The sequence below is a fragment of the Heteronotia binoei genome, chromosome 9, assembly GCF_032191835.1.
Source record: "Heteronotia binoei isolate CCM8104 ecotype False Entrance Well chromosome 9, APGP_CSIRO_Hbin_v1, whole genome shotgun sequence".
Lineage (NCBI taxonomy): Eukaryota > Metazoa > Chordata > Lepidosauria > Squamata > Gekkonidae > Heteronotia > Heteronotia binoei.
Window position 1 is genome coordinate 46629596 of NC_083231.1, and position 27345 is coordinate 46656940.

The 27345-nt window shown below is 40.5% G+C and overlaps 1 protein-coding gene across 1 annotated transcript in view; it reads right to left on the bottom strand.

The window, feature by feature from the left end:
* The window catches only part of PALLD (palladin, cytoskeletal associated protein), a 301808-nt gene extending 275339 nt beyond the window's left edge, over positions 1–26469 (bottom strand). Inside the window, exons 1-2 of the mRNA XM_060246546.1 lie at positions 26315–26469; positions 18805–19838 (exon numbers count right to left, since the gene is read on the bottom strand). Of these exons, the coding sequence (XP_060102529.1) occupies positions 18805–19838 (1034 nt within the window). The 5' untranslated portion in view covers positions 26315–26469. The remainder of the gene's footprint in view (positions 1–18804; positions 19839–26314) is intronic.
* Between the last annotated feature and the right edge of the window lie 876 nt (positions 26470–27345).

Below are 27345 nucleotides of genomic sequence, written 5' to 3' on the forward strand. Positions count from 1 at the left end.
TATCTACACCTTTGAATTTTCCTCAGTTGTTATAGCACAGAAATCTCTGTGATAGCTCCAAGGTATACTTGAGCATAGCAAATGCTACAGCAGTTACAAGCACTCAGCGAAGTCAGCTTTTATTTAGGCTCACAGGCCTAAATAAAGGAGAGGAAATCCAGGAACTAAAACCCCAAAACACCAACCCATTACTATTATAGAGTTAATTACCTACGTAATATCTTAATAATATATAATAATAATAATAATATATAATTCATATAATATATAATAATAATAATATATAATTCATTTTAGTATAATTTAGAGTTTAAGGGTTAGAAGCAGAGTAGATTATTCACAGGAAGTTATTATACACAGCCCCTATTTTCATTTTAGAGAACAGAAACGTATCTTCAGATACAATAGTTCTTTTGGACAACACTCACTAGGAAGTTTTTGAGAGTCTTCTGCTCAGAGAACAGATTTTTTTTTTTTTAAAAAAGTCCAAGTTACAAACAGCATACACAGAGTGTGAGGGTTGCCAATCCCCAGTTGGGGACAGGGGATTCCCCTGGTCTGGAGGCCCTCCACTTGCTTCAGGGTTATCAGAAGTGGGGGGGCGGGGAGGAGGCACTCCATTATTCCCTATGGAGACCGGTTTCATAGGGTATATTGGAAAATCAATCCATGGATATCTGCAGCTTTGGGGGAGGGGGTTGTTTTTTGAGCTGAAGGTACCAAATTTTCAGCATAGCATTGTGTGCCTCTCCTCAACCCCCCCCCCCAAGTTTCAAAAAGATTGGACAATGGGGTACAATTCTACGAGCCCCCAAAGAAGATGCCCCTATCCTCTTGTTATTTCCAAAAGAAGGGAAGGCATTTAAAATGTGTGTGGTCCCTTTAAATGTGATGGCCAGAACTCCCTTTGGAGTTCAATCATACTTGTCACAACCTTGCTCCTGGCTCCACCCCAAAGTCTCCTGCTCCATTCCCAAAGTCCCCAGATATTTCTTGAGTTGGACCTGGCAACCCTATAGAGTATAACGAGGTATACAAAAATTACCATGTTTATCTGACATTTGTGTGGTTCAGATAATATGAATAAGTCTCAAAATTAATGTACCAAGGACCAAACTACATGTATTGTGGGTATCTTTCCCAGATTTCACCCAGTTTGTGGAGTTGTTTCCATTGGGGGAAATGATAGTGGGAAAACTCCCCTCTTCCTTAGTGGTGTACCTCCAATCAGCAGGAATGCCACAGAGTACACCCCATGAAACTACCATTTTCTGCAGGGAAACTGTATTTTGGAAATCCATTGTAGTTCAGGGAGAATTCCAGGTCACACTAGGGTTGCCAGGACCAACTCAAGAAATATCTGGGAACTTTGAGGGTGGAGCTGGTAAACTTTCTCATTCCCTAAATATAAATAAATAAAAATACAGCAATGCAGTTCCCCTGAATACAGTCTTCATTTACTCCTCTTCTTTTTTTGGATTCAAAGGGTTTCACAACAGCTGCACTTCCACTAAAATAAAAATGAACTCACACACACTCACAAAACAGCCAAAACAAACAGTTTGCATGATCACAGTTTTGTGATCTCCCTGGGACAATGGTATAGATAGCTTTACTCATTGGAGTTGCTAAATGTAACAGTCTGCTGTATTTCAACCAACTTATGGAAAGAGAAGTCTAAGGGGTGGAGTTTTCCTTTATCTCATACTCTGGTTTTAGTTAACTCTTTACTATCCCTTTCACTCTGTAAACAGCTTCTGAAAGGAATACAAAATGAACAGAAGGATTGGGCTCTCTTACTTCCTCCCTCTTACACACACATGGCTCTTCTTGCTAACCTCCCCCCCCCCCCACAGCTTCAGTCTCACTGAGATTTAAAGGCACACACAGTCACACACCTTCCCAAACAGAAGCAGTTGCAAGCTTCTGAACGTGCCTGAGATCTAAAGGCATATTGTGGCTGTTGGCCTTCTCCCCACTGGTCAGCTGGCTGGTGGCAGGGAGGAGGCTGCAAAACTGGGGGATTTCCCACCTGGACCTGGGGGCTGGCAAGCCTAGGTCACATGTGGAGATTGGTAACCCTACTTGGGCTCAGTCTGGTAGCTTAAGATCCTTCTAGGAACTTTGGTATTATCTTGCTTATTTTCTGTTTGCTCAGCATCTCTCAGTATAGCAGTCAAGAAAGATGGTGGATTTTCTCTTCTTCTGTGGTTGTTGGTCTTCTCCTCCACAGCACTTTTCTTACAGATTTAATTACTACATTTATATACCACCTTCCTACAATAGCTTGCAAGGTGTTTCACAATGTAAATTAATGACCTATAACATAATATATGATTAAAAGCACAGGATTTACTCAATTACAGCTGGAGGCAGAAAAAAAGCTTCCATCATGCTGGATTTCCAGTGGACTGCATCTCATCCAGCTCCTGACTTGTGTCAGAAGGGTGAAAAACGGTTGTCCTCATCCACCTTTAGAGAGTGTCAAAAATGACAAACACATACATACCCAGAACTGTTAAACACTATTTTCTTCTATAATGAGTTTGTTATGATCACTGCTATTTAAATTGGAAATGGCGATAGCTGGATTGATTTGTCTCTATATTTCCAGAAAAAATTTACAAAGAGAAAAATAATTTTTGTCAATTTTTGAAAGCATTGGTATTAGCAGCATATTTATAACCCATATTGGGTATTATATTTGATATGATTACAAGTGACCATTTATTTATTTCCATTTATATCCCGCCCTCTCTGCCGAAGCAGGCTCAAGGTGGCTTACATGCTCATGTGTATGCATGAATATAAAACATATAAAAGACATAAAAACCATAAAGCAGTTTAAAAACACATAAAGTTAACATTTTGATGCTATGATCTTAAATTCAAATTTATGTTCTCTGTAGGCAGATCTTAGATGGTCCTTTCTGCTGCAGCTACAGGGCAGCTAGCAAGAGGTGTTTCCTGAGGACTGTAGTTTGCAAATGCCTGATGGAAGAGTGCCATCTTACAGGCCCTGTAGAATTGTATGAGCTCTCACAGGACCCTAACTTCTTCCGGCAACTCATTCCATCAGTGGGGGGCCACTACAGAGAAGGCCCTGGCTCTAGTTGTCATGAGCCTGGCCTCCTTAGGGCCGGGGATTGAAAGCAGATTTTGTGATCCAGACTGAAGTGCTCTCCGGGGAACATGTAAGGAAAGGCAGTCCCTAAGGTATGCAAGTCCCTGGCCATATAGGGCCTTAAAGGTAAGAACCAGAATCTTGAAAAGAACCTGGTATGCAATAAGCAACCACTGCAGTGCTGTCAGCCCAGGTTGATTGTGCTCCCGTAAGGGAAGACCCAATAGCAACCTGGCTGCTACACTCTGCACTAGTTGAAGCTTTCGGGTTTGAGACAAGGGCAGCCCCATGTGGAGGGCATTGCGGTAATCCAATCTTGAGGTAACCATAGCATGGATCACTGTCACTAAGTCATTGCATTCGAGGTAGGGGACCAACTGTTTTATCAGCCGAAGGTGATCTGACTGTGGCTGCCACCTGGGCCTCCATATTTAAGGAGGGTTCCAGGAGCATTCAGTATCAATGAAGGATAAGGGTTTTTAATTTTTTTTTGCCATTGTTGTCCTGAGCGCTATTTCCTGATTATTGAACATGCTCAGACAAAGTGAACCAACTTGAACTCCAGACTAAATATTTTAGCAGGTATTTGTTGAAGTGAATACTTCTTTACTATGTTTCTCTCCTTAGGGAACTAACGATATTCAGCACTTTTTTTTTCTTTCCTGGAAAACTGGTTAGATTCCAGATTATTATTTTGAAGGAAGAAATATGTTTCGACCCTTATTGTATTTCCCACAAGGGATTCCAGCCTACAGTCCCTTTTTACTGAAGAGTTCCTGTTTCCTCTTCAGATACAGCTTCTGTAAAGTGTAGATCAGGCTTGGCAACTTGTAGTCCACCAAGCTGTAAACACCCTTCCCACCTCCAGTAACCAGGCACTTTCACCTGCCAGATGTTCAATCCTGTTTCTGCAGTCCTGATCAGGTGGCAGAACAATGAGGTTTGCTGAGCCCCTAATAGCTTTCCATACCTTACTGGTGAGCTATTTTCCGCTTTAAGGACATAAGACCATAAGGGAAGACATGCTGGATCAGGTCAATGTCCCATCCAGCCCAACATTCTGTATCACACAGTGGCCAAAACCGATGTGCCATCAGGAAGTGCACCAGCAGAGCTATAACTCAGAAGCCCTCCTACTGTTGCCCCACAAGCACCAAGAATACAGAGCATCACTGCCCCAGATATAGTGTTCCATCTATACCTTGTGGTGAATAGCCACTGTTGGTCTTCTGCTCCATGTTTATCCAATCCCCTCTTGAAGCTGTCTATGCTTATCTCCACCACAACTTCCTGCAGCAGCAAAGTCCACCTAGGTGAAGAAGTACTTTGATCTGTTCTAAGTCTAGTACTCATTAATTTCATTGAGTGCCCATGAGTTCTTGCATTGTGAGAAAGGGAGAAAATACTTCTTTCTCTACCTTTTGTCTCTCATGCATAATTTTGTAAACCTCTGTCATGTCACCCCTCAATCATCATTTCTCCAAGCTAAAAAGTCGTAATCTCATTAACCTTTCTCTATAAGGAAGGTATTCCATCCCCTTAATCATTTTAATTGCCCCTTTCTGCACCTTTTCCAGTGCTATAATATCTTTTTTGAGGTGCAGTGACCATAACTGTACACAGTATTTCAAATGAGGCCACCTCATAGATTTATACAAGTGCATTATGATACTGACTGATTTGTTTTCAATCCCCTTCCTAATAATCTCCAGCATAGCATTTGCCTTTTTTATTGCAGTCGCACCCTGAGGAGGCATCTCCAGTGAGTTATCTACTATGACTTCAATATCTCTCTCCTGGTCGGTTACCACCAGTTCAGACCCAATCAACATACATTAGGATTTTGGAGGGTCACAAGTTGGTCAGGGCTGTTTCATGCATCTAATCGAACAACAGCGTTACTGTTGTATTCTACCTTCATACCCTCCAGCATTTCATAACTGAGAACAGGGGCATACTAATAACACTCCAACTTTCATATCAATGATTCCTATCCAAACTCCTTCCCTCCATATCGATGGATCCTAGTCTCTGCTTTCCACACTGTGTACATTTTCTCCACAGTATTGCACTGTAGGGTTGCCAATCCCCCCCCCCCACTTCAGTGTCATCAGAAAGTGGAAGCGGGGGGGGGGACGGAAATGTTTGCTGGGCACTCGTAATGGAGGGAAGGCATTTAAAAGATGTGCAGTCCCTTTAAATGGGATGGCCAGAACTCCCTTTGGAGTTCAATTATGCTTGTCACAACCTTGCTTCTGGCCCCACCCCAAAGTCTCCTGGCTCCACCCCCAAAGTCCCCAGATATTTCTTGAGGAAAATGTACAGGAATGTAAAGAAGTATGGCAACCTTTATATGACTGGTTGAAAATAGATGGATAGGTGAAGAAAAGGAAACAAAAAAAAAAAGTAGAAATAAGAAATGGGGTTAGGTTAAAGGGAAATTATAAATGTGTGTGATGAAGTATATTGTTAAAAACAGACAAGCTCTCACTCTCCAGCTTATTGTTAATTGTTGTTTTGTTTATTGTTGTTTGTATTATGTGTTGGATCATCTTATTTTTTTTGTTGTTGTTTTATGTATTGATGTGGATTTTTCTGTTTTTCTGTTTCTTAATGTATTTATTGGAAATAAAAAAGAAAGCATTGAACACAAAGTCCCCAGGTATTTCTTGAATAGGACCTGGTAACCTTACTACACTGATTTAAAAGCTGACATATTTGAAACGCGTGATGCCCCTACAAAGTTTTACCTGCTGTTCAAAATGTACTTTAGTAGTTATGTGAAGTGGCAGGCTGTTCACTGCATGGTATTTTTAGTGCTCATGCATGTCTGTTTATTTGCATGTGCATCGGACAAAGGTACCTACTCCCTGTCAGAGATATAACTTCTAGATTGCTTGGGGAGAAAGCTAAATGATAAAGAATTAATGCTAGAAACTCACACCAATAAACATTTAAGACAGCTGTAAAAAGAAAGGGCAGTGGTTTACAGGGACAGTTACCAGAAAGCCAGGACTAGCCTAGTAAATTGGGATAGCTGGAACATATGTCTCTTCTTTTATTCCCCTTGATCAAGGATTCCTTTTTTTGACATTTGAAAGCAAAACAAGGTTGCCAACATATGGCAGAAGCTGTTAAACACTCAGATCCTTTGATATAAAGGAACTATAAATGCAAACTAATAATCATTTTTATTACATACATGCTCAGCATAAGGGAACATCAAGTTATTCTTGCTTTGAAGCTGACATTACAGAGGCTATAAGAAAAAGACCTTAACAAAACAGATGGATGAGATCTTAAAAGTCTTCTACTTGCTTTTACTTGTAGTTCACCTAAGAGCAGCTTTTACAAGCAATTCTATTTGCTAATTATTTTAGAAGTTATACACTTCTCAAGAAACTTCAGTTCTAATCTGACATTGGGCCATCTTTTGGACCTCTTCCTAAGACTTAGGGCTTTTTGCATGTCTTTTCCTATGATTTAGAGCTTTCTGCATTAGTTCCAGTCCCATACTGCTTTGCTTTATCCCCCAATTTCTGCACTATTTTGTGTGCTTTTAGTTCTACCCCCCTTGTAACTCCCTGGGTTTTCCCTCCAGTTCTTTTGAAACCACTTTTACCTCAGTCTTTTTATGGACATTGATTTTGAGTCAGACGATAATGATGATGATGATGATGATGATGATGATGATGATGATGATGATGATGTCTTTGTCCCCCTGCTCCCACCTATCTCTAGCCCACTTTTTAATGACTGGACTATCAAAATACTCCTTCTCCCCCCCCCCCAAAAAGATGTGTGGTTTCAGTTTTTATTTTTAAAGGCCCTTAGATATTGATATATTGGGATTTTAGGGTCTTTTAAAAGGATGTACTGTAATACCACTGATGAAGCGACAAATAACACAAGCACCCTCCCTTGAAAATCTTTATTATTTAAGTTACATGCAGAAGAAAATAAACTGACTCCACAGATCCAAAAATGTAAAGGGAGGGCAGACGTGCAGAAGAACTGAGCCCAAACTGATTCCAATGCTTGCGGATTAACTATCAAGAAAATCAGGAGTAAGTCAAGCGTCCAGAAAAGGTCTTACTGAAAATGTAGTATCCTTTTGAATGGCAAAGTCAATTGTTCAAAACGTGTGTAGTATGCAACACTGCATCTTAGGTTGTATCTGCATGAAGAAGTTGCTCTGCTACTACAGATTAACACAACAACCCTCCTAAAAGTCATACTGGGTGTAAGCCAGTAACCAATTTAGAGTTACCCCAGTTTCTTCAGATGTAAAAATAGTTCCCAACCCCAAATGCCAAAAATACCATTTTGCTGTCTCTTCCTCTCAGTCACAAAATCACCAACACACTAATTTTAAGCATTTTAGAAATCACATGGATTATGTTCTCTAAAATATTTTGAATCACCAAGTCATGTTTAAAGTGATAATTCTATTTGCCACATTAATATTTATAAAGCAATACACTGCATCCCACAAAAATGCACCATCTAATCACAGCATTTACAATCACAGTATTTGTCTCCCAAGAATTTTAAGTCATCCAAGATGCCATCTTGCCAGCAAGCAAGCAACAATAAATGTCAAAAACCCACAATAATTTAGAACTGCTTGGAATGTGTGTGTTTAAATGCCAGCCAGTTTACAGTGACTCCATAGGGTTTTAAAGGCAAGAGATATTCAAAGATAATTTGCCATTGCTTACTTCTGTGTACTGACTCTGGACTTCCTTGGTGGTCTCCTGTTTAGTATTTGCACTAGAGATGGGCACGAACCCACAGGAGGTGGTGGCAGCTACTAGCATAGATGGCTTCAAGAGGGAATTGGATAAACATATGGAGCAGAGGGCACAGGGTGTGGATGGAACTCTCTGTCTGGGGCAGTGATGCTCTGTATTCTTGGTGCTGGGGGGGGGGGGCAACAATGGGAGGGCTTCTAGTGTCCTGGCCCCATTGGTGGACCTCCTGATTGCACCTGGTTTTTTGGCCACTGTGTGACAGAATGTTGGATTGGATGGGCCATTGACCTGATCTAACATGGCTTCTTTTATGTTCTTATCTTCTTAACCAGGAAAATGGTGGTTTGTGTTGGTTCATTATTTGTTTGATTCCCTAAACCAGTGGTTCATGTTGGTTCATGGTTTGTTTGACTTCCCAAAATAGTTTGTGGTTTGTTTTGTTCATTTAGTTTGGGAGGTGGTAGAACAGCCCCCTATTGAGTTAGAGGTTCCAAACTCACAGGAAGTCTTCAGCAGGCTCTTCTCCACCAGCCCCCTAAGTTTGGAGAAGATTGGATTTGGGATGCCTGAGTTATAGCCTCCCAATGCAGGTGTCCCCAAGAAACCACAGCAAGGAACACTTTTCCAGCGAGGAGATGTGGAGGAAAAATGAGTCCCTCAAAGCCTCCCCTAAATCATCCACACAACAAACAACAACTGAACTAACTCTTCTCTCTTTGTGCTGCAAATGAAAGCAGCTGAGTCAGGGTGTGGTATTATATTGGTATATAATCTGCTCCCATAGAGCAGAATGGGAGCTCTTTGGTTGGTTCCCAGAACTGCCAGTCATGCAATGCACAACTACTTTGGATATTTCTAGGGCTCTCCACAAGTCCACCCCAATATTGCCTAGGGACTGATTGAATCGATGCCAGGCTGCCTGGAGAACAAACTGCAAAAACAAAATGTGCAATGGAAAAAAATGCAGTCCGTTTTTTTGGTTCAAAAATGATGCGACCAAACGAACCTGTTCAAAATGCACCATGAACCAGCCCAGTTCTTGTTTGAACCTCAGTTGATTTTTCAGTTCGTGTCCTGAGACTGATGCCAAGTGTCATTCCTTTCTGAGAACTCTCCCCTTCCACATTTCCAATTTTCAGATTTTCAGATTAGAACATCAGCAATCTATTTCCTTTTTTGTAAAATCTAGTGGTGCTCCAGTGAGACCACAAAGAAACTGGGCAAGAAGAAATCTACAGATGACACACTGAGTTAACTGAAATGCAGATAACTGCTAAGGGCTTTTAAAATATGGGGTATTTTATTACAATCAGATTTCTCAGAGCAGTGACTGTGGAAATTCAAGAATGTGTAATGTGAAAAAAGAATGTGCAATGTGGATAATATTCATTACTTTATGCAGGACAGCATAAGGTTTTATAGACATAGCCAATATATTTCTTATGTAAAATAATATGTCGTGAATCCTCTTTCTGACTGCATAAAGCAAGATAGCATTATAAGAACAAACACCATAATCCGCAATGATTTACTCCTCATGAAGGTTTTTACAGTTGTCAAGACAACAAGTATAACCAAGAAAAAAAGCTTTAAAGTGTGTATTGGTGAAGCCTAACCTCAGATATTTATTGTGAAATTGTATGTATATCTACTCAAAAGCAATCTCTTTGTCAACTGTGACTTGATACCACTTTACACAGACATGTACAATGCAGTTTACTCCCAGGTAAGTGTGCATAGACTTCCCCAAATTTGCATTCTGACTAGATATGGGAAGGTGAAAAGAGGGGAAAAATATATTAATAATCTCATATTTATGAATTTTGGAACTGGGTTTTCAATTACTGGAATTTATGGTTCTCTTCAGTGAGTAGAGCAAAATACCATGGGCCATCCAGCTATCACCTCTTCAGATGAGGAGGAATTTGAAGAATTGGGCCCCACACCAGCAGAATCCTCACCTGAGCAGCCAGATCTGGCAGCAGACCCAACTGGGGAAGCATCAGGAAGCAAGAATGCTTCCCAGTCATGACCAGGCCATTTGTTCTTCCAGGAGAAGAAAAAGAAACCACAGAGGCCAGCTTCCTCCCTCCCTCCGCTCTCCTGAGCCAGGAGTGCATAGAAGAAGAAGATTGTACTTATCAAGTGATGCTGTCTTACTGAAGGTAATGATATCATCAACCCACACCAAGACAGTAACCACTTAGAAGTGACTGCTTGCATGATCCTGAGGAGACGGCTCTGTGACTCCATCAACCACCATAACTTTCAGTGCCCTCTCGCATAGTGGTGCTCATCTCTGGAAGCTGGTAGCCCTCCACATAACTACCACAGCAATTGTGGAAATTCAGTTGAACTGGGAGTTCTTGGATGATGGATAGGAATGGGAATAAATTGGCTCATGAACCTTTGTTCGTGATGAATTTTGGCCAGTTCATGGTTTGCAAACTGCAACCCAGCATGATCCTCCATGAACTTTTAAGGCTCATTAACACAGGATGCTCCACCCAGCAGCAACCTGGAGCCACACAGGGTCTTTCACTGCCCATTGCTCATTGTATGATTATGGCAGGATGTGAACTGCTCTGCTTAGGTGGTGGTGGTGGTGGGGAGTAGAGGGAACACTGTCCAAGAAAGCACCTGCTTTGTGCAGCTCAGCTGTCTAAAGAGAGGCTTTCTTGGGTTCATATCCAAGCCATTTAAACCAAACTGCTGAGCAGTGCCCCACCACTCAGCTTTTTGGTTTGAATGGCGGCTTTCTCAGAGAGCAGAAAGCAGTGGTTTAAATGGCTCAGAGCTATTTAATCAAAATAGAACATACCCATACAAACTGGTTCAGTCTGCGAACCAACCTCCCAGTCAATACAGGTTGGTAGTTTGACTTGTGTTTCAGCCATGAACCATGAGCAGTTTGTGCCCATCCCAAGTGATGGAATAACATGCCTATCTGAATCAGCCCTAACATTTCCCAAGTTCTGTTGAGAAAAACAGTCAGGATATTATATTCTGTTAAGTGAAGGGCTTGGAAGAAATGACATCTTCAATTCCACAAAACCATCTTTTACCAAACATTCCCTTTTAACAACATATCTTGATTTATAGACATCTTGCCATTACACTTCCTTTAACCAAATTTTATAGCAGCCCCAGGGCTGCTGCACAGAATGGGGAGGGGGGGGGGAGATCAAAGAGACATTCTTTTTCCTCCCACATTCAGCCTGAAGGGCATTTCAACACATGCTACAGTATTCAGTTTTTATAAAAAATTGCACTAAAAGGCCTATGTCAAAGTTATATTTAGATTCAGGTGGATCTGAAGCAACAGAACAAAGTTTGAGTCCAGTGGTACCTTTAAGACCAACAAAGGTTATTTCTGGATATTAGCTTTCATCTGCATGCAAATAACACAAATCTGACATTCAAGGAGCACAAAATTGAGAAACCTGTAGGAGAACATTTCAGCCTACCAGGGCATTCAGAGAGGGACCTCTAAGTCACTGTTTTATTGCAAAGGAATTTCAGAAACAGACTGAATGGAAGACTGCTTACATTGTGAATTAAACTTTGTTGGTCTTAAAGGTGCTACTGAACTCCAACTTTGTTCTATTGCTGAATTACAAGTTTACAACGATAAGGGCTTAAAAGAGATATTGGGTTCTTATTTCACTATACATGCTAAGTTATTCAGTTCTCACTTATACCTAGAATTAAACTTTGTTGGTCTTAAAGGTGCCACTGGACTCAAATTTAGTTCTCATATCTGTTGTTAAATCTTTTATTATCTGTATATTAATTTGCTGATATTCACAAGTCTTACCAACTGCATCAATCCAATTTTAGCTAAACATTGCTCAGTTACTTATGCATTTTGATTCTAATTAACCCCCTCCACCTTCACCCGTCTCTCTACCTCTCTCTACCTACATGTAATGTTTGAGGATGTCTGCTTTAATGTATCTGAAGTGTGCATCTACACAAGCTAAGTCACGGAGTTCTCACATACCTGGAATTAAACTTTGTTGGTCTTAAAGGTGCCACTGGACTCAAACTTAGTTCTCACTTGTGCTTGTTAACTCTTGTTTGCATGCTAGTTTGCTGGTATTCATAGGTCTTATGAATATGAGTGGTTAAGTGCGTGGACTCTTATCTGGGAGAACCGAGTTTGATTCCCCACTCCTCCACTTGCACCTGCTGGAATAGCCTTGCATCAGCCATAGCTCTGGCAGAGGTTGTCCTGCTGTGAGAGTCCTCTCAGCCCCACCCACCTCACAGTGTTTGTTGTGGTGGAGGAAGATAAAGGAGATTGTGAGCTGCTCTGAGACTCTTGAGTGGAGGGCAGAATATAAATCCAATGTCTTCTTCTTCCCAACTGCTTTAATCCAATCTTAGCTATACTTATCGCTCAGTTACTTCTGCATCTTGACTCTAACTAGCCCTTCCTGGCAACTAACCCCTCCACACCTTCTCTCTACCTATAAGGTTCAAGGAAGTCTGTTTCAATATATGTATAGAAGTGTGCATGCTCACAAAAGCTTATACCCAGAATTAAACTTTGATGGTCTTAAAGGTGCCACTGGGCTTAAATTTTGCTCTAAAATTATTAAAATTAAATTAAAAAGCATCAAATTGAACAACCTGCATTTTGGAAAAGACTGTGCATCTGGACTTTCTGAAACATGTTTACTGTTTGAATCAAAGTATGTACTAATAGAAAAAATATGCAATATATCTTCTGACAAATCAGTGTGATGCAAGACAATAAGCCATTTTAAAAGCTAAGAGAACAATTAAGGATTGAGTTCTCTGTGTGTAAAGTACTGTCAAGTTGCAGCCAACTCATGGTGACCCCAGCAAGGGGTTTTCAAAACAATTGAAAAACAGAGGTGGTTTTCCATTGCCTTCCTCTGCAGAGTCTTCCTTGGTGGTGTCCCTTCCAAGTACTGCCCCTGCTTAGCTTCTGAGAGCTGATGGGATCAAGCTATTCTATGCTGCCCTCCCTCCCAAAGACTGAATTACTTTTTTTAAAAAAACCCAACAACACCAGTGCCTGGGAAGGCTTTCTGATCAGACTCAAACTAGCTCAGACTAGCTCCAGTCCTCCAGAGTTTCGGACCAACATCCTGTGACGATGGATCAAAACAGAAATAGATGAATAGTCATGTATAACTGTGTTGGAAATTTTCAGATATAGTTCTATGAAGTGTGGAGACTTGCTGTTTTGTATTACTATTTCATGCATGAATCAGAATGCAATCTGAATCACATTTTTGCTTTTTTTTTCAGCAGCAGCCAGTTAAAATGGACACTTACGGCATGATTTAAGAATGTTCCTGTGGACACATTGTAACTAATGTATATTTTCTTTCATCGGATTCATTCCGAAAGATTTATCAAAAACAAAATTATTCCCTGCCTTGCAGTGCCACCTATTGCTACCTCATATAATTTAACAATAGCCCCCAAATAGCTATTCTTCCATCAATTGTGGAGGATTTTGAATGGAAGGAGGCAGAATTGATTGGAAGAGTCTTGCAAACCCCGCCCCTCAAACCCCTACCCTACTTCATCCAATTTTTTTGTACATCTATAGGGAAGATTCTAAAACAGATAGTTAATAGTCATGTTTTACGAGCTGTCAAAATCAACAAATTATACAAAAACCTTCCCATTCAAATATAATTATGTACAATAGGAGAACTCACATTTGAAAATTCTACCAAGTCTGTGACACCTTAAATAGCAGCCTGAGGTGGCCTCTAAGTGAACATTTCTTAACCATTGATCTGAATTTTTCAGCATTAACCATATTGTGTCTTAATAGAACAGTGTTTTATTCTGCCCCCTGGTGTTATTCAATAAAAAGAAAATAATGGTTGAATTCTCTGTCTGACTCATGAGGTGGTTCAAACATGAATCAATGTCCTGATTTTAGAAATTATCATAAAAATGGATAAATATCTTCCACAGCAATGGCTTCCACATTACTTTATAATTCTTTTTAAAAGTCCAGTGGCACTTTTTGTTGCTTATTGCTACAACTTACTAATATGGTGTGGCGGACTGGTTAAGTTCTCCCTCTGCCTAACAAATGGTGACCATTTGTTATTCCAGTTTGGTCCTTGCATTTGTTAAACACCTTTATTATGCTGTATGCTAATTTGCTGCTCACCCTCTACCTATATATATGGACTGGTAATTTCCATTTCAATGTATCTGAAGAACTGCACATATACATGAAAGCGTAATATATTGAGTAAAGCTCTGTTGATCTTAACGGTGCCACTGGATTTGACCTTTGTTCAGCCATTAATTATGTTACACAAAGCGCTTTCACACACATTAAATCCATTTTCAATGCACTTTGCAACTGGATTTTATTGTGTGAAATGGTAAAACCCACTTGCAAATGGTTGCTGAAGTAGATTGAAACTGTATTATTTAACATGTGTGAAAATACCCAAAGACCTAAAACTGACTGCATTTAAGCCAGTGTGTGGCAGAACAACAGCCTGACACTAGCAGGGTGAAAGTCCAACTTACAACAAAGAATTCAAGTTGTCCAGGAAATTCCAACTGATCAGCAGACAGCAAAGATCCAGCTTTGGACTATATGACATCACATACTCACTGAACTCCCTGCCCAAACTTCATCTTCTTATGATATTTCTCCTAAATCTCCAGGGATTTCCCAGGATGAAGCTGGAAATCTTAGCTATGAACACTTTTTTTGAAAAAAATTGGATATAGATATTTGTGGCCCCAGAAGGTAGGACCAGAACCAATCAGTTGAAATTAAATCAAAAGAGTTTCCGACTCAACATTAGGAAGAATTTCTTGATCGTTAGAGTGATTCCTCAGTGGAACAGGCTTCCTCGGGAGGTGGTGGGCTCTCCTTCCTTGGAGGTTTTTAAAAAGAGGGTAGATGGCCATCTGACAGCAATGAAGATCCTGTGAATTTAGGGGAGGTGTTTGTGAGTTTCCTCCATTGTGCAGGGGGTTGGACTAGATGACCCTGGAGGTCACTTCCAACTCTATGATTTAATTATTATAAGTTTTATTGTTACACATGAAAATTACTGCTGGTCATGAAGTGATGAAAATAGCCTTTCTTACGATAATACAGTGTCAGCAACACAGTTTGGATTCTGACTAATTCATTATTAAAAGAAACAATGGATTGCAGATCACAATGTGTGTAGAGAGAATTTACATTTATTTGTTTATTCGTTTAACTTACACCATTTATAAATCTGTCTTTCTTCCAGATACTGTATATCCTACTGTGCAGATTGCTGCACTGTCCAGCTGCACCATCTCATCATAATTGTTCTGCCATGCTATTTTATTTATGGAATAATTGTGATTGTTTTTATTAATATATTTTTATTGTGATTTCAATTATGTTGTGCTCTGCCCTGAGCCCCTACGGGAGAATGGGTGGAATAGAAATAAACTATTATTAATAATAATAACAATAATAACTGAGACCCAAAGCCCGAGGCAAATTCAATAAAAATGGCACAAAGCATAATTCTTAAAATACCCATCAGAAAAACTTACAATGCAAGCCACCCTACCTGGAAATCATCTGAAAGAACCCAAAGCCTTCTGTGAAGTGCAGTCTTATAGCCCTACTACCCAAATTCAAAGAGAAACATAGACATTTTAATCCCCCTTGGAATATATATTGCAAGACCCCTGTGTGTGCTTGTGCATGTATGTGTACAATGTGTTATATCAGGCATCCACATTAAGTGCCATATAAAGTCTGTCAATTCAAAAATATCTGAACCAGGCCCAACGAAATAGTTAAGTTTGATCCTGAATAATGTGTGAAATGGGTTATACCATTTGTTTGATGCTAGAATGTGACACAGTGTTTAATGCTAAAATGTGACACAGTGTTGGGACAGTATGACATTATGTTAAAACTGATTTTTATATTATGAGTTTCACTTGAATTAACAGGAGAGAGCACGGAAAAGCACTGGCGGCATGTGAAAGCAATTACCGTAACTGTAAGAACATAAGCGTGCCAAAATGTGAATACATGATAACTCCGTTGACCTCACACTCTTTTAAGGAATGAAACTGATATGTTAAGGTTCAGTTCAGTAGGCATTTTCCACATATTGGACAAGTCACACACTGTATTGGATTTAAGCATTGGCAGTCAGCAATTAGGCAGTTCAGTACAGACGTGGCAGCAATTGACTGTGTCATAGAAAACAATTTAAAGTTCCACAGAAACAGTATTCTTAATTGTAAGATCCTCAAGTAGCTATAGTAAACAGTTATATTAATGTCATATTTTACATATTTGAGGATTTTTATAAGAAATAGTTTCTTGAAATTATTTAGAAGTTTAATTCTTTTCTTATCTTGGACCAAGTAAAATCTTCTAGCACCGTAAAAGAGAATTGTGAATTACTATGTGGACTAAATATAGTCATGCATTAATTTCTGAATCAGACAAGCAACTGCAGTACCTTAAAAGTAGGAAGTAATTAACATCTTGTTGGGTTGATTCCTACAATTCCCTTCTGCCAAGTCTTCCACCAATGGTACTAAATTTTTGCCAGGAAAAAAAAATATTTTGTCTGATAGAGAAAGGCTTTCTCCAATGGGGGAAAGGTTGTTTTATTTTGCTACAACATAGTCAAGGCCAGCGTGTGGGAGTAGGCCTAGAGTGGTGCATAGCCTACAGGGCACTGCTAGGCGCCCCCTTCCCACATGCTCGCTGACCCACAGCATCTCTTCCCTCTTGAGGCTCGAGTGGAGGAAAGAGCAGCTTGGCCTTGCTCCTAGGCTGCCTTCCCTTCCCTTGCAGGGGAGGCAGTCTGAGAGCAAGGCAGAGGCCCCACACCACCTCTTTCCCCCGCCCTAAACTTTCTCACACCATGGGAGGCTTTGAACAGTGGGCCCCTCAAGAGGAGCCTGCTGCACAAATGGGGAATCTGGCCTTGTTCAGCTTCCCCACACCGCAGAGAGATCGAGTGGGGGTGTGGGCATTTGCACAGAGGGCTTCTCTTGAGGAGCGCTCTGTGCAAATGGAGCCATCAGGTCCTGCTTGGCTTCCTCATGCCATGGGGAGGTGAGCAGGGGGTGGGCATTTGCACAGAGGGCTTCTCAAGAGAAGCCCTCCATGCAACTGTGGCCATCTGGCTTTCCTGCGCCGTGGGGAGGTCAAGCAGGGTGTGGGCATTTGCACAGTGGGCTCCTCAAGAGGCCATTCGGGGTCATTTGGTTTCGCTTGGCTTCCCCACGCTGCAGGGAAGTCGAGCAGGGGTGTGTGTGTTTGCCCTCTATGCAAATAGGCCTGCATTTGGGTGGGCACTGGGGGCCCTCCCCCACTGGAGGGGTGGGTTGGGGCGGAGCCTTGCCAGGGGTGGAAAAAGCCCCAACTCTGGTCCTCAATATAGTAAATTCTGCTTTGCAAGGTCTGGCTGGGCAGACAAAACTGCTGGAGGTAAACAGAAGGATGAGGGAGCATAGACTGTTAGAGGCAATAACCTTATCAGCAGGCTAAAAAGTGAAGCTGCAGCCTGGCAATTACTGTTGCAGCCATCATCTGTGCTGGCTTGTCTTGCCTTGCTCCGGTGCTGGCTTGATTGATGGCAATGTAAAGACACTCAAACCTATCTAACCAGCAGGACTTTTTTTGAGCAGGAATGCACATGAACACAGTTCCGGCTGGCTTATCACCAGGGGATGTAGCCTAATATGCAAATAAGTTCCTGCCAAGTTTTACAGAAACAAACAAAAAAGCCCTTCTAACCAAGCTATATACTGGAAGACCCACATCACGATCTGATTGCTGGTACAGTTTTGATTTATGATTAGCAGCTGCTAGGAGTCCTGATTAAGATCAGAATCACAGCATGATGGAGTGAGGTTTAGTCAACTTCCTCAAATCACCCTCCAAAATGTTGCCTAATTGGGAAACCACATGTACAACTTGTGTGTAACACAGAATGGGACAAACAGCAGCTCCAAGGGACCTGTACATCCATTTTTCTTCTGCTTCAATGTCAATCCAAACAGAGCAGATCTTTTGAGTACCACTTGTGCTGACCCACTGTTATTTCAGACTATTATTACTACAAGTATTACCCCTACTTCACTAATATTACTAAGACAGTGTTCTCACAGAGAGTTATATAAAGCAAAATGCTAAGATGTTGAGGAATAAAAGTTGGTACCTTTTTCAATGCACATTTAAACTGTGAAATACTGATATGTGAAATCCACTTCATACCCCCCCACACACACACACACCCATTCCTGGCATTTGTGTAGTCTGTTTTAAGGCAAAAATAGTCCAAAACATGATTGTTAGAACTGATTTACTCTGCAGTGACTGATTTCTCCACCTGTAGTTACAATTACCATATGGACATTCTGAGGCTCAATGCCATTTGTTAATCTGAATAAGTATACTACCAAGGAATGGTTTTGAAGAAGGATTAAATTAAAATTATGCAAAATACAACAGAAGATATCCAAAGACACTCAGACAATATGCCCAGATGTTAACAGTTCCATCATCACAACTTGACATTGCATCCAGTAGAACATATTCCCACAGTGGTTGTAGCAATAGATCTCACTACTAAAGTCATGTTCCTCAACCAACTATTTCAGAACAATGTCACTGACAGTGGGGAAGGTCTGAAGTGGTATGAGTGACTCTTTCAAACCTGGGGAAGGGCTGAGGACATTATTCACTGTGCAACAATATTAAGAAGTACACAAGCAATGTGGCAAGAATAAGGCTGGGGGTACTACAGATAATGGTTGGCCATTATGGCTGTTCCTACATGTGATCCATCACGGCTATTCCTACATGTGATGCAGATATGTGAGTATGCATCCTCATCATCTGGTCTATAATAGCATGAGCAGAAGACTATTCTCCAATCTTACCTGACATGAGGTGTTGGGTTTCCAGTAACTCTACATTCTAGCAGCACCTTGCTTCCTTCAGCAACTTCCAGACTCCTGAGTTTCAGGGTAAATTGTGGGGCTGACAGTTGATTGTGACTTTCCGTTGCGAGCTGATTCAGGGAGTCATTTTCATTGGCCTGAGAGCTGTCCTTTCTGAGGAACACAGATTCTCCATTGTGAGTAACTTCAGGTAACTCATTATCAGCAATACCCTCTTGACATGTTTTGTCTGGGATTGAGTTCGTTAAGGAATTTGACATGACGGATTGTTTGTTTTTAGGGGACAGGTATCCACTATCTGGAGAAGAAGAGTTTCCATCTGGACTCCTAACCCTTGTCTTGGCCGCTTCTCTAAATATGGAAGAAAGTTCTTCTATCAAAGTGGCAGCTTTATCACACAGCTTGTTCTTGGAAGAAGCTTCACTATTGGAAGATGATTTGAACTTAGGGCTCATCTTTTGCACACTTGGACCACATTTTTCAGCATGTTTGAGACTCCGAATAAAGCTTGGCCTTGCAGGTAGCAGGGGTGATATGCTAGATTTTTTCCCAGTAACACTGAAAATACTGTTTGCTTCTTGAGAATGCACATTTTTCTTTTTCTGCTCTGAAAAAGTTTGAGATGCAATCAATAGAGAATTTGGGCTTGTCACCTGAGTCCTCTTGGAAGCATCTGGATCACACACTTTGGTCTCCTCTGGTGAATATGGAGAAGAGGTGTTGAAGTAATGTGTGAACTCCTGCTTTGCCTTCCCATCCTCTACAGAATTCATAATAGATTCCTGGGCGAGTTCAAGGCTTTTGCTTATCTCCTCTTCATTGAGAAAAGCAGACAACTCATGTGGAATTTCACCACCCTGTATATCTGAGAGGGAATCATAAAAGAGGTCAAAAGAAGAGGAATCCTCATATATGTTTTCATGGTTGTTTGCATGATTGCTTTCCTCTGCAGAATAAGCATCCTTCATTATTAAAGACAAGGGTGCATCTTGCTCACAGCTTCTCTCCTGCATCTGGAACACAACAAATTTACTTTTGATGAGATCAACAGACTTCATGCCAGCTGGGTTTGTTTTTTTGTTAATACATTTTTAACCTACAAAATAGCTGCTCAGCTGTTTTGGTCTTTCTTGTGCAAGGTAAATTCTCTTTAAATTCCCTTTAAAATTTAAAGGGGCTGCAGGAGCACACAGGAATGCAGTTCTGGCTGGCTTGGCAGCAGAGGATGTGACCAAGTATGCAAATGAATTCCTGCTGGGCTTTTTCTACAAAAAAGTTCTGTGTGAAACAATAGTGACATCAGGGGGTATGGCCTAATATGCAAATCAATTCATGCTGGGCTTTTTCTACAAAAGAAGCCCTGCCTAAAACAGCTATTTTTAGGCTTTCTACAAACTCCATTTGAACAACAAACCAGTTTGGTTCATAAATGAACTTCCAAGTTTGATTCGGTTTTTGGTTTGATCATGAACCATGAACTGACATGAACTAAATTTTCCCTGTTCAAGCCCATCCCGATCTATGGCTGAGAGAGGAGCCTTACATTCTTAAAGAGGAGATCATATGAAGAAAGTGCCATTTTGTTTGGAGTCATAAGCAAATTATTAAAGCCTAAAGTATTTGATTTCAGAGCCATCTTTGAGTGTGTGCTCTCCATATCACATGACATTCTGCTGTGTGCATAAGACTTTGAAAGCCATGCTACTACAGGGCAATTTCACACTTTGAAATGCCTTATTTACTCTGCCTTCTTTTTAATGGCTTTATTATTTGCATTCAGGGTGGAATCAACACACATGGATTTCTCTTCAACCACTTACCCTCACAAAAATCTCATGACTCGGGTTATGTTGAGAGCAAGTAGTCCAAGATCACCCAATAACCTTTGTGGCTGAACTGAGAAACTTGTTGCCTAAAAATTATGAAAAACCTTCTTATTCTAATGTTTGAACTAACTCTAACCATGAAATATACGAACCTATGATTAGCTCAGTCTAAGGACAAGCTACAGAGATTTGCCATTGCTACTGTCTTTTATTCTTTACTTGTGAGCTTTCTGTTTCTTGACTGAAAATAATGTTAGACTAGATTACTACAAAAAAACAGATTCAAAGGGACTGCACCAAGTCACAGGCAAAAAAAAATTGGTTTTCCATTTTTTTTAATTCGACTAAATATACCTACATTTCTTCTTCCTCAAAACACTTTTCAAGTATATAAGAGGAAAATGCAGGCATAGCTGTACACCTGCTTATTGTTCCAATATATATTTTTACTACATTAAAAGCAATCAAAGGTTTGCCAGGAAATGGAGGCATCTAATTTGGCAGTTTGGTAGACCAAAATAAAAAATAATGCACAATCACATTTCTTCATGAAGATAACAATTTAAAATAAAAAGCTAAGCAAACTTGTTTAACATGATGTTTCTGAATTATCAATTCAGTATAATTTTTAACCTGTGCAGTTGTAAACCTAACGTTTGTCATATGCCATATTACTTTTGTCCAGGGGCAGATGCTTGAACTGTCAGTCATGAGAAGCAATCGGATGTTTTTTACATTAGCTTGTGCAAGCTCCTGTTACATTTAGATGTTTCTCTGGGATTTACCTTGCACGAAACTGTTAATTGACTGGTAGAGTGCTTGCATTCTTGAGCTAGTACATACATATCTTTATAACCACTTCCCCCCTCTGTGTGTCATATTAATGGACCATAACTATACAGAGAAAGGGAACTATGGGCCTTATAATTTTAAAATTTGAGTCTTTGTTTTATTTGAATATATTTCTTATTTACACTGGGTTTTCTGCATCCTTTTCATTCTACTTGACAAACTGTGATAAGTCATGAGCAAAAACTTTAAAATGGGATAGTATTTAACAATCCACAGCTTATTAAATTTAGAAAAATAACATGAGACATCACACAATATTTGCAGACCAGTGATTCCTTGCTCATATAGAAGGTTTAATAGCATTTCCATGTGTGGAAAGCATTACCTGCTCACTTTTATGAGGAAGGCATGGCTTTCTATCCACATGCAACTGCTCCTGATCTTTAAGTAGATGGTGAAGCCTGTAGGAATTCTGGAGCTCATTCATCAATATGTACATTGATGTGTGCAGGGAACAGTGCACTGGAACTTTTGCCTAGGGGCTCATTTTCTGCAAATGCCAGAAAATCAGTTAAATCTGGACACTGTGTGTGTGCATATAAAGGTACAATTTACTTAAATTTACAATTTTTAAGTTGCACTGATTTCCAAGGACTTGAAGGATATCCTGAACTCTGAAGCAAAAATCAGCAGGACATAAAAGTGCCTATGGCTAGCTCATATTTTACATTTTTATTTCAAGTCTTTTTAACCCCCCTCCCCATATATTCACATGCATTCATGCACATATAAGGGAAGGTCCACAGGACTCATGGAGGAGAGCCCCATTCTTCCCCAACTTGCACACTAAGCCCAGGTGTGGCTTCAGGCCTCTTCAGCTGCCACTGGCCACAGCAGTGTCTGGGAAATGCTCCAGGCGTGGAGGTTGCTCAGACTCCACCACAGCCATGACCATATCCAGAATGGCTTCCTGGACTCCACTGCTGCCACAGCTGGGCCTGGAGTGGCTCACCAAGACTCTGCCATGACCATGGCTTGGTTAGGCCCATAATGCCTCCTCAGACTTCACCTCCATTGTGACTAGGCCCAGAAGGGCTTCTAGGATTCCTCTGGGACACAGGAAGTAAATTCATTGTCTGTGCATGAACAGAAAATATTATTGTTTGTGAGGATTAAAACCTCACAATGTATTCAGATTTTATGCAAGCTTAGGAGGTCCCTTATGTTTAGGGTTGTCAAGTCCAATTCAAGAAATATCTGGGAACTTTGGGGGTGGAGTCAGGAGACTTTGGGGGTAGAGCCAGGAGCCATTGGGGACGGAGCCAGGAGCAAGGGTGTGACAAGCATAATTGAACTTCAAGGGAGTTCTGGCCAGCACATTTAAAGAGACCACACATCTTTTAAATCCCTTCCTTCCATAGGAAATAATGAAGGATAGGGGCACCTTCTTTTGGGGCTCATAGAATTAGACCCCCTGGTCCAAACGTTTTGAAACTTGGGGGATATTTTGGGGAGAGGTACTGGATGCTATGCTGCAAATCTGGTGCCTCAACCTCAAAAAACAGGGGCCCCCCAGAGCCCCAGATACCCGCAGATCAATTCTCCATTATTTTCTATGAGAATAAGTCTCCATAGGGAATAATAGAGTTCCCTACCCCCGTTTTCTCTCTCACACTCTCTTCACACTCACACACACGCTTAACTGTCTCTGGTGCAAGTGGGCAGCCGTGTTGGTCTGAAGCAGTAGAACAAAGCAGGAGTTTCTGGTGCCTCCACCACCAGGTCTAGAAAGTACAGGGGCTACGCTGCTCTTTTACACACACACTAACTTGTCCAAAAGGAAAGCAAAACAAACAGAGGGGCTGCACTCTCATGAGGTCTGTTGTTGCTAACCCTTCCCCATGAAGTACTTCCTGCTCCAATTTAAAGGCACACTCACATTTTAAAACTGGACCTGTTTGCAGGTTCTGCCCAAGATCTAGAGGTACAGGGTGGCTGTGGGGGAGGAGCTTCCACTGCCGGCCAGCTGGCTGGGGGCGGGGGGAAGCCTGTAAAACCACGGAATCCCCCGCTGGGACTTGGGGATTGGGAAGCCTACCTATGTTTGCAGAAAACATGGAATGTATCCCAGGTTTGCAGAATGATCAGTTTACAGTCAATGTGGGGATGGGCACGGATTGATTAAGGGACTGAAATTTGTCACAAACTAGGCTAGGTTTGTAGTTTGTTAGCCTTGGTTCATGCAATTGCATTGTTCATGAACCACCAATGAAGTGCTATGTTGTTGTTGTTTTGAAGAGGTTCATGAGGAGTGGGAGAGGTTCATGTGGCAAACATGCTGGTGCCCCCATGGCTTTCAAAAGCCATTTAAAGGGGTGTTTCCTTTAAATGACTTTTGTAAGCTGTGCTGCATGCAAGTGGTCCAAACAGTGAGTAAACCCACTTCTGGGTTCACTTGCTGCTTGGACTTCATTTGCATGTGGCATGGATATCAAAAACAAGATTTTGTGGCATTGTGGCAATACCATTTGGAAGCTCAAGAGGTAGCCAACTGAAGGAAGAGGAAGGTATCCAGGATGTTGAGGTGGAGAGGTGGTAAAGGGAGATGGGCTCTGTGGAGAAAGTGGGGTAACTCTGTTGGATCATTGCTCCAGGGTTTGGACCTCTGGAGCAGGAACTGAGGGTGGTAGAGCAGGTTTGGGAGGAAATGGATGGTGATTGGCTGGGAGATTGGTCAGAGTCCAGCAGGCAGGTGCCAACAGCCTTTGAAACCCCTAGTTTATGGGCCAATAGGAAAAAGGGAAGGAGCACATCTTTTCATGGAAGCAGGAGGGGCTGGGGAGAACCAACCCATGGAGTCAGTAGAGGGACATCAGGGGAAAGAACCTACCCAAGGGCATTGGTGTGTGACAGCATCAGCCATGGTTCAAAAAAGGAAGGAGAACCTCAATTGGGGTTGGGGGTCAGAATCCCAGGGGTATGGCCTAAGGGGTCAGTGGAGGGAGGCCAAGGAAAGGAGCCCACCCAAGTGGGCGCACCCCAGGTATTGTGTTTGATGGCAGGAGGCAAAAAGTGGGAAAGGGGGAGCTGGGAAAAAAGGGAAAGAGAGCTCTGAACTGGGTAGGGGAGCTGCCCACAGCAGAAAGAAGGGAGGGAAGATCCACAAACCCAAATCGGAATGAACTTTAATATACTTGGTTCTCAGATTTAGATATCTGCAGTGTAGGCCAGTCGTGACTATTTGAATATAATCTCTCTCTCTCTCCCCCTCCCCCCAGCTACATGTGTCTTAAAATGTTATAAATCTGTATGTTTATGTTTATTACTGACTTTGTAAACTTCATGTTTAATTATCTCCATGTAACTAGCTCAAATCTCTATAAAACTCCAGGGAGCTTTGCTTTCTGTGCAAGTTAAGTTTTCTTAAACACAGAGGTGTTCCACATATACAGTTGGGCTATATGCAAAAGACAGACCCCTGCAGTGAAACAATGGATTCAAGAAAGAGAGAATTAGCTTTGCTTCAAACACATTAAATCTGGATTGCATCAACTGTGCAAATTAGTACTTGGTTCTCTGGTTGCTTCACTCATGATACTGTGAAATAAAACATAGCTGTAGAAATGTGTCTTTTTCATGTTCTTTGAGATAGTTCATTGAGTTTCATAAATAACTAATAAGATTTAATTCAACTCCAGAATATTCAGCTAATATTATCAGGGTGCCTAAAAATAGATATTGATGCAAATATTTTGTCACCTGGCAACGTAACTAGATTGCTAGAAGGCGCTATGTTTCTTCAGTCACGAATAAACTTCCAAGTTCCATAATGAGAACCATAACCATATGGTCCTCTCAAAAACTGACCAGCTGTTCTATAGGAAAAAAAAAGAAAATCTCTAACTTTATGCCTCCAACCTTAAGCTACAAATTTTGGGGGCACAATCTAATGCAGATTTAAGCATGCAAAGTCCCATTTATCTCAGTGGATAATGCATCGTGGCTGTAGTGTATGTTTCAAATGTCATCCAGGAAACCTAATGTCATCTAGTTTTTCTTTGCCCTGATTCTGCTTCTTTAAATCATAGCTAATTTAGTTAAAACAATGTTTGAACCCTGTTAAATAGGATACATAATCACATGTAGATAGATTCAAGTGGGCAACCGTGTTGGTCTGAAGCAACAGAGCAAAGCAGTAGACAAGTGCACCTTTAAGACCAATTCTGAATAAATCTTAGTTGGTCTTAAAGGTGCACCTTGTCTACTGCTTTGTTCTATATACATAATCACAGTTAGAAATAGCTTATGAGCTATTTCTAGTCCACTGATTAGAGGGCAGCATATTTATATGTGCTTTGCTCATCTCCCTGACAAGTTATAATTACCATAAAACAATAACCTATATAATTTGAAATAAACATTACAAATTAAATGTATCTATTATTTCATGCTTTTTTTACATCATTCTCATGTTTAAAATATAAAAAATTTACAAGGAAGTAACACCTGTCAGAGTTTAGACAGTATACCAAGATATAAACACATATGTAACACCTTAATATATGTTTTGATCTTAATGATATTTGAAAGATACCAATAGTTCATCAGATGAAGATGCAAAATAAATGAGAAATACAACATTTAACATACAAAATTATTGTTTTCATGGTGCAATTAAACTGGAAATACAAAAATGCAAGCATTAGTTACATCACTAAAAGTTACAAACAAAAATAAAAAAGACACTTTTAAAAATACACTATGATTTTCAAAAGAAAAGCTGTAGCAATTTTTCTGCAGAAAATCAAAACCATAATTTACTAAGCAGAATAAACAATATTTAACAAAGAATCTGAGAGAATCTTACAAACCTTACAACTCTTAAATCAGTGCAAAGGATTTCATACAGAATACAGTTCAGGCTTGGAAGCTTGTCTCCCTTTTGTCTAAGAAAGCTGGAAGTTGCTTTAACTATTCATTCAAGATTGCTTGGTCCACAGTAAGCATTGAGGTGACTGTGGCCTCTGAGTTACATCTGTCCTCTCTGACTATGTAATTCCTACCCCTCTCAACTATATTTGGTAACTGAACTCATGTTTCAGTGACAGCCACTATCTGGAATTCCAATGGAACGGACATTGGGCCTAGATGAATGAGCCACTTCAGTGTGCTGATTACTTATAGCTTCAAGGAAAATAGCATTGTTGGAGTTTACAGCACTTCAATACTTTTCTTTTTGATACTAAGGGGATATAAAATATGCACAAATAAAGTTTGCAGCAAGCTTGAGCAAATGTTCTGTATGGTTTGATCATTAGGAAACAAACTTCCTCAGATAGAATCTCAATAAGCATCTGAATATACAATATATCTGTGTAATCAAATGTTAGTAAGTTTAGAATCCAGCTGCTTGATTCAGCACATATATGGAAAGCTAGAAATTAATGATGTTCTAATTTTTTCATATATCTGCACTAGAATAGTCTTTGGACTTCAAAACACTGTTCTAGGAAGTGTTCTATCCACTTTTTCCTTGCATACTCTTTCATGTCTACAGTTTATATTCCAGCAATACAATAATATTCTAAAATGATTCTGAGTTTCTGCCAAATTACAGACTCTGTATTTGCAATCATAGAGTAAGATTATCTGTGTTGTTTCAATCACCGTTGCTAATGCAGAGGGACAGAGTTTTCATACAAAGAGTTTTCTGCAAAATTTCCTCCATCCTTAAAAACTTTTTCCATGTGTGCCCCATACTGATTCCACATTGACTCTAAATGGAATGGCCATCATGGGCACTGTGGTGAGTCACCACCCTTTCCCACACATGTGCACAATATCTAGTCAACTTGTAGCTTCCTTTTCCCATTCCTTTCTTGTCTATTGGGACAAAATTGTC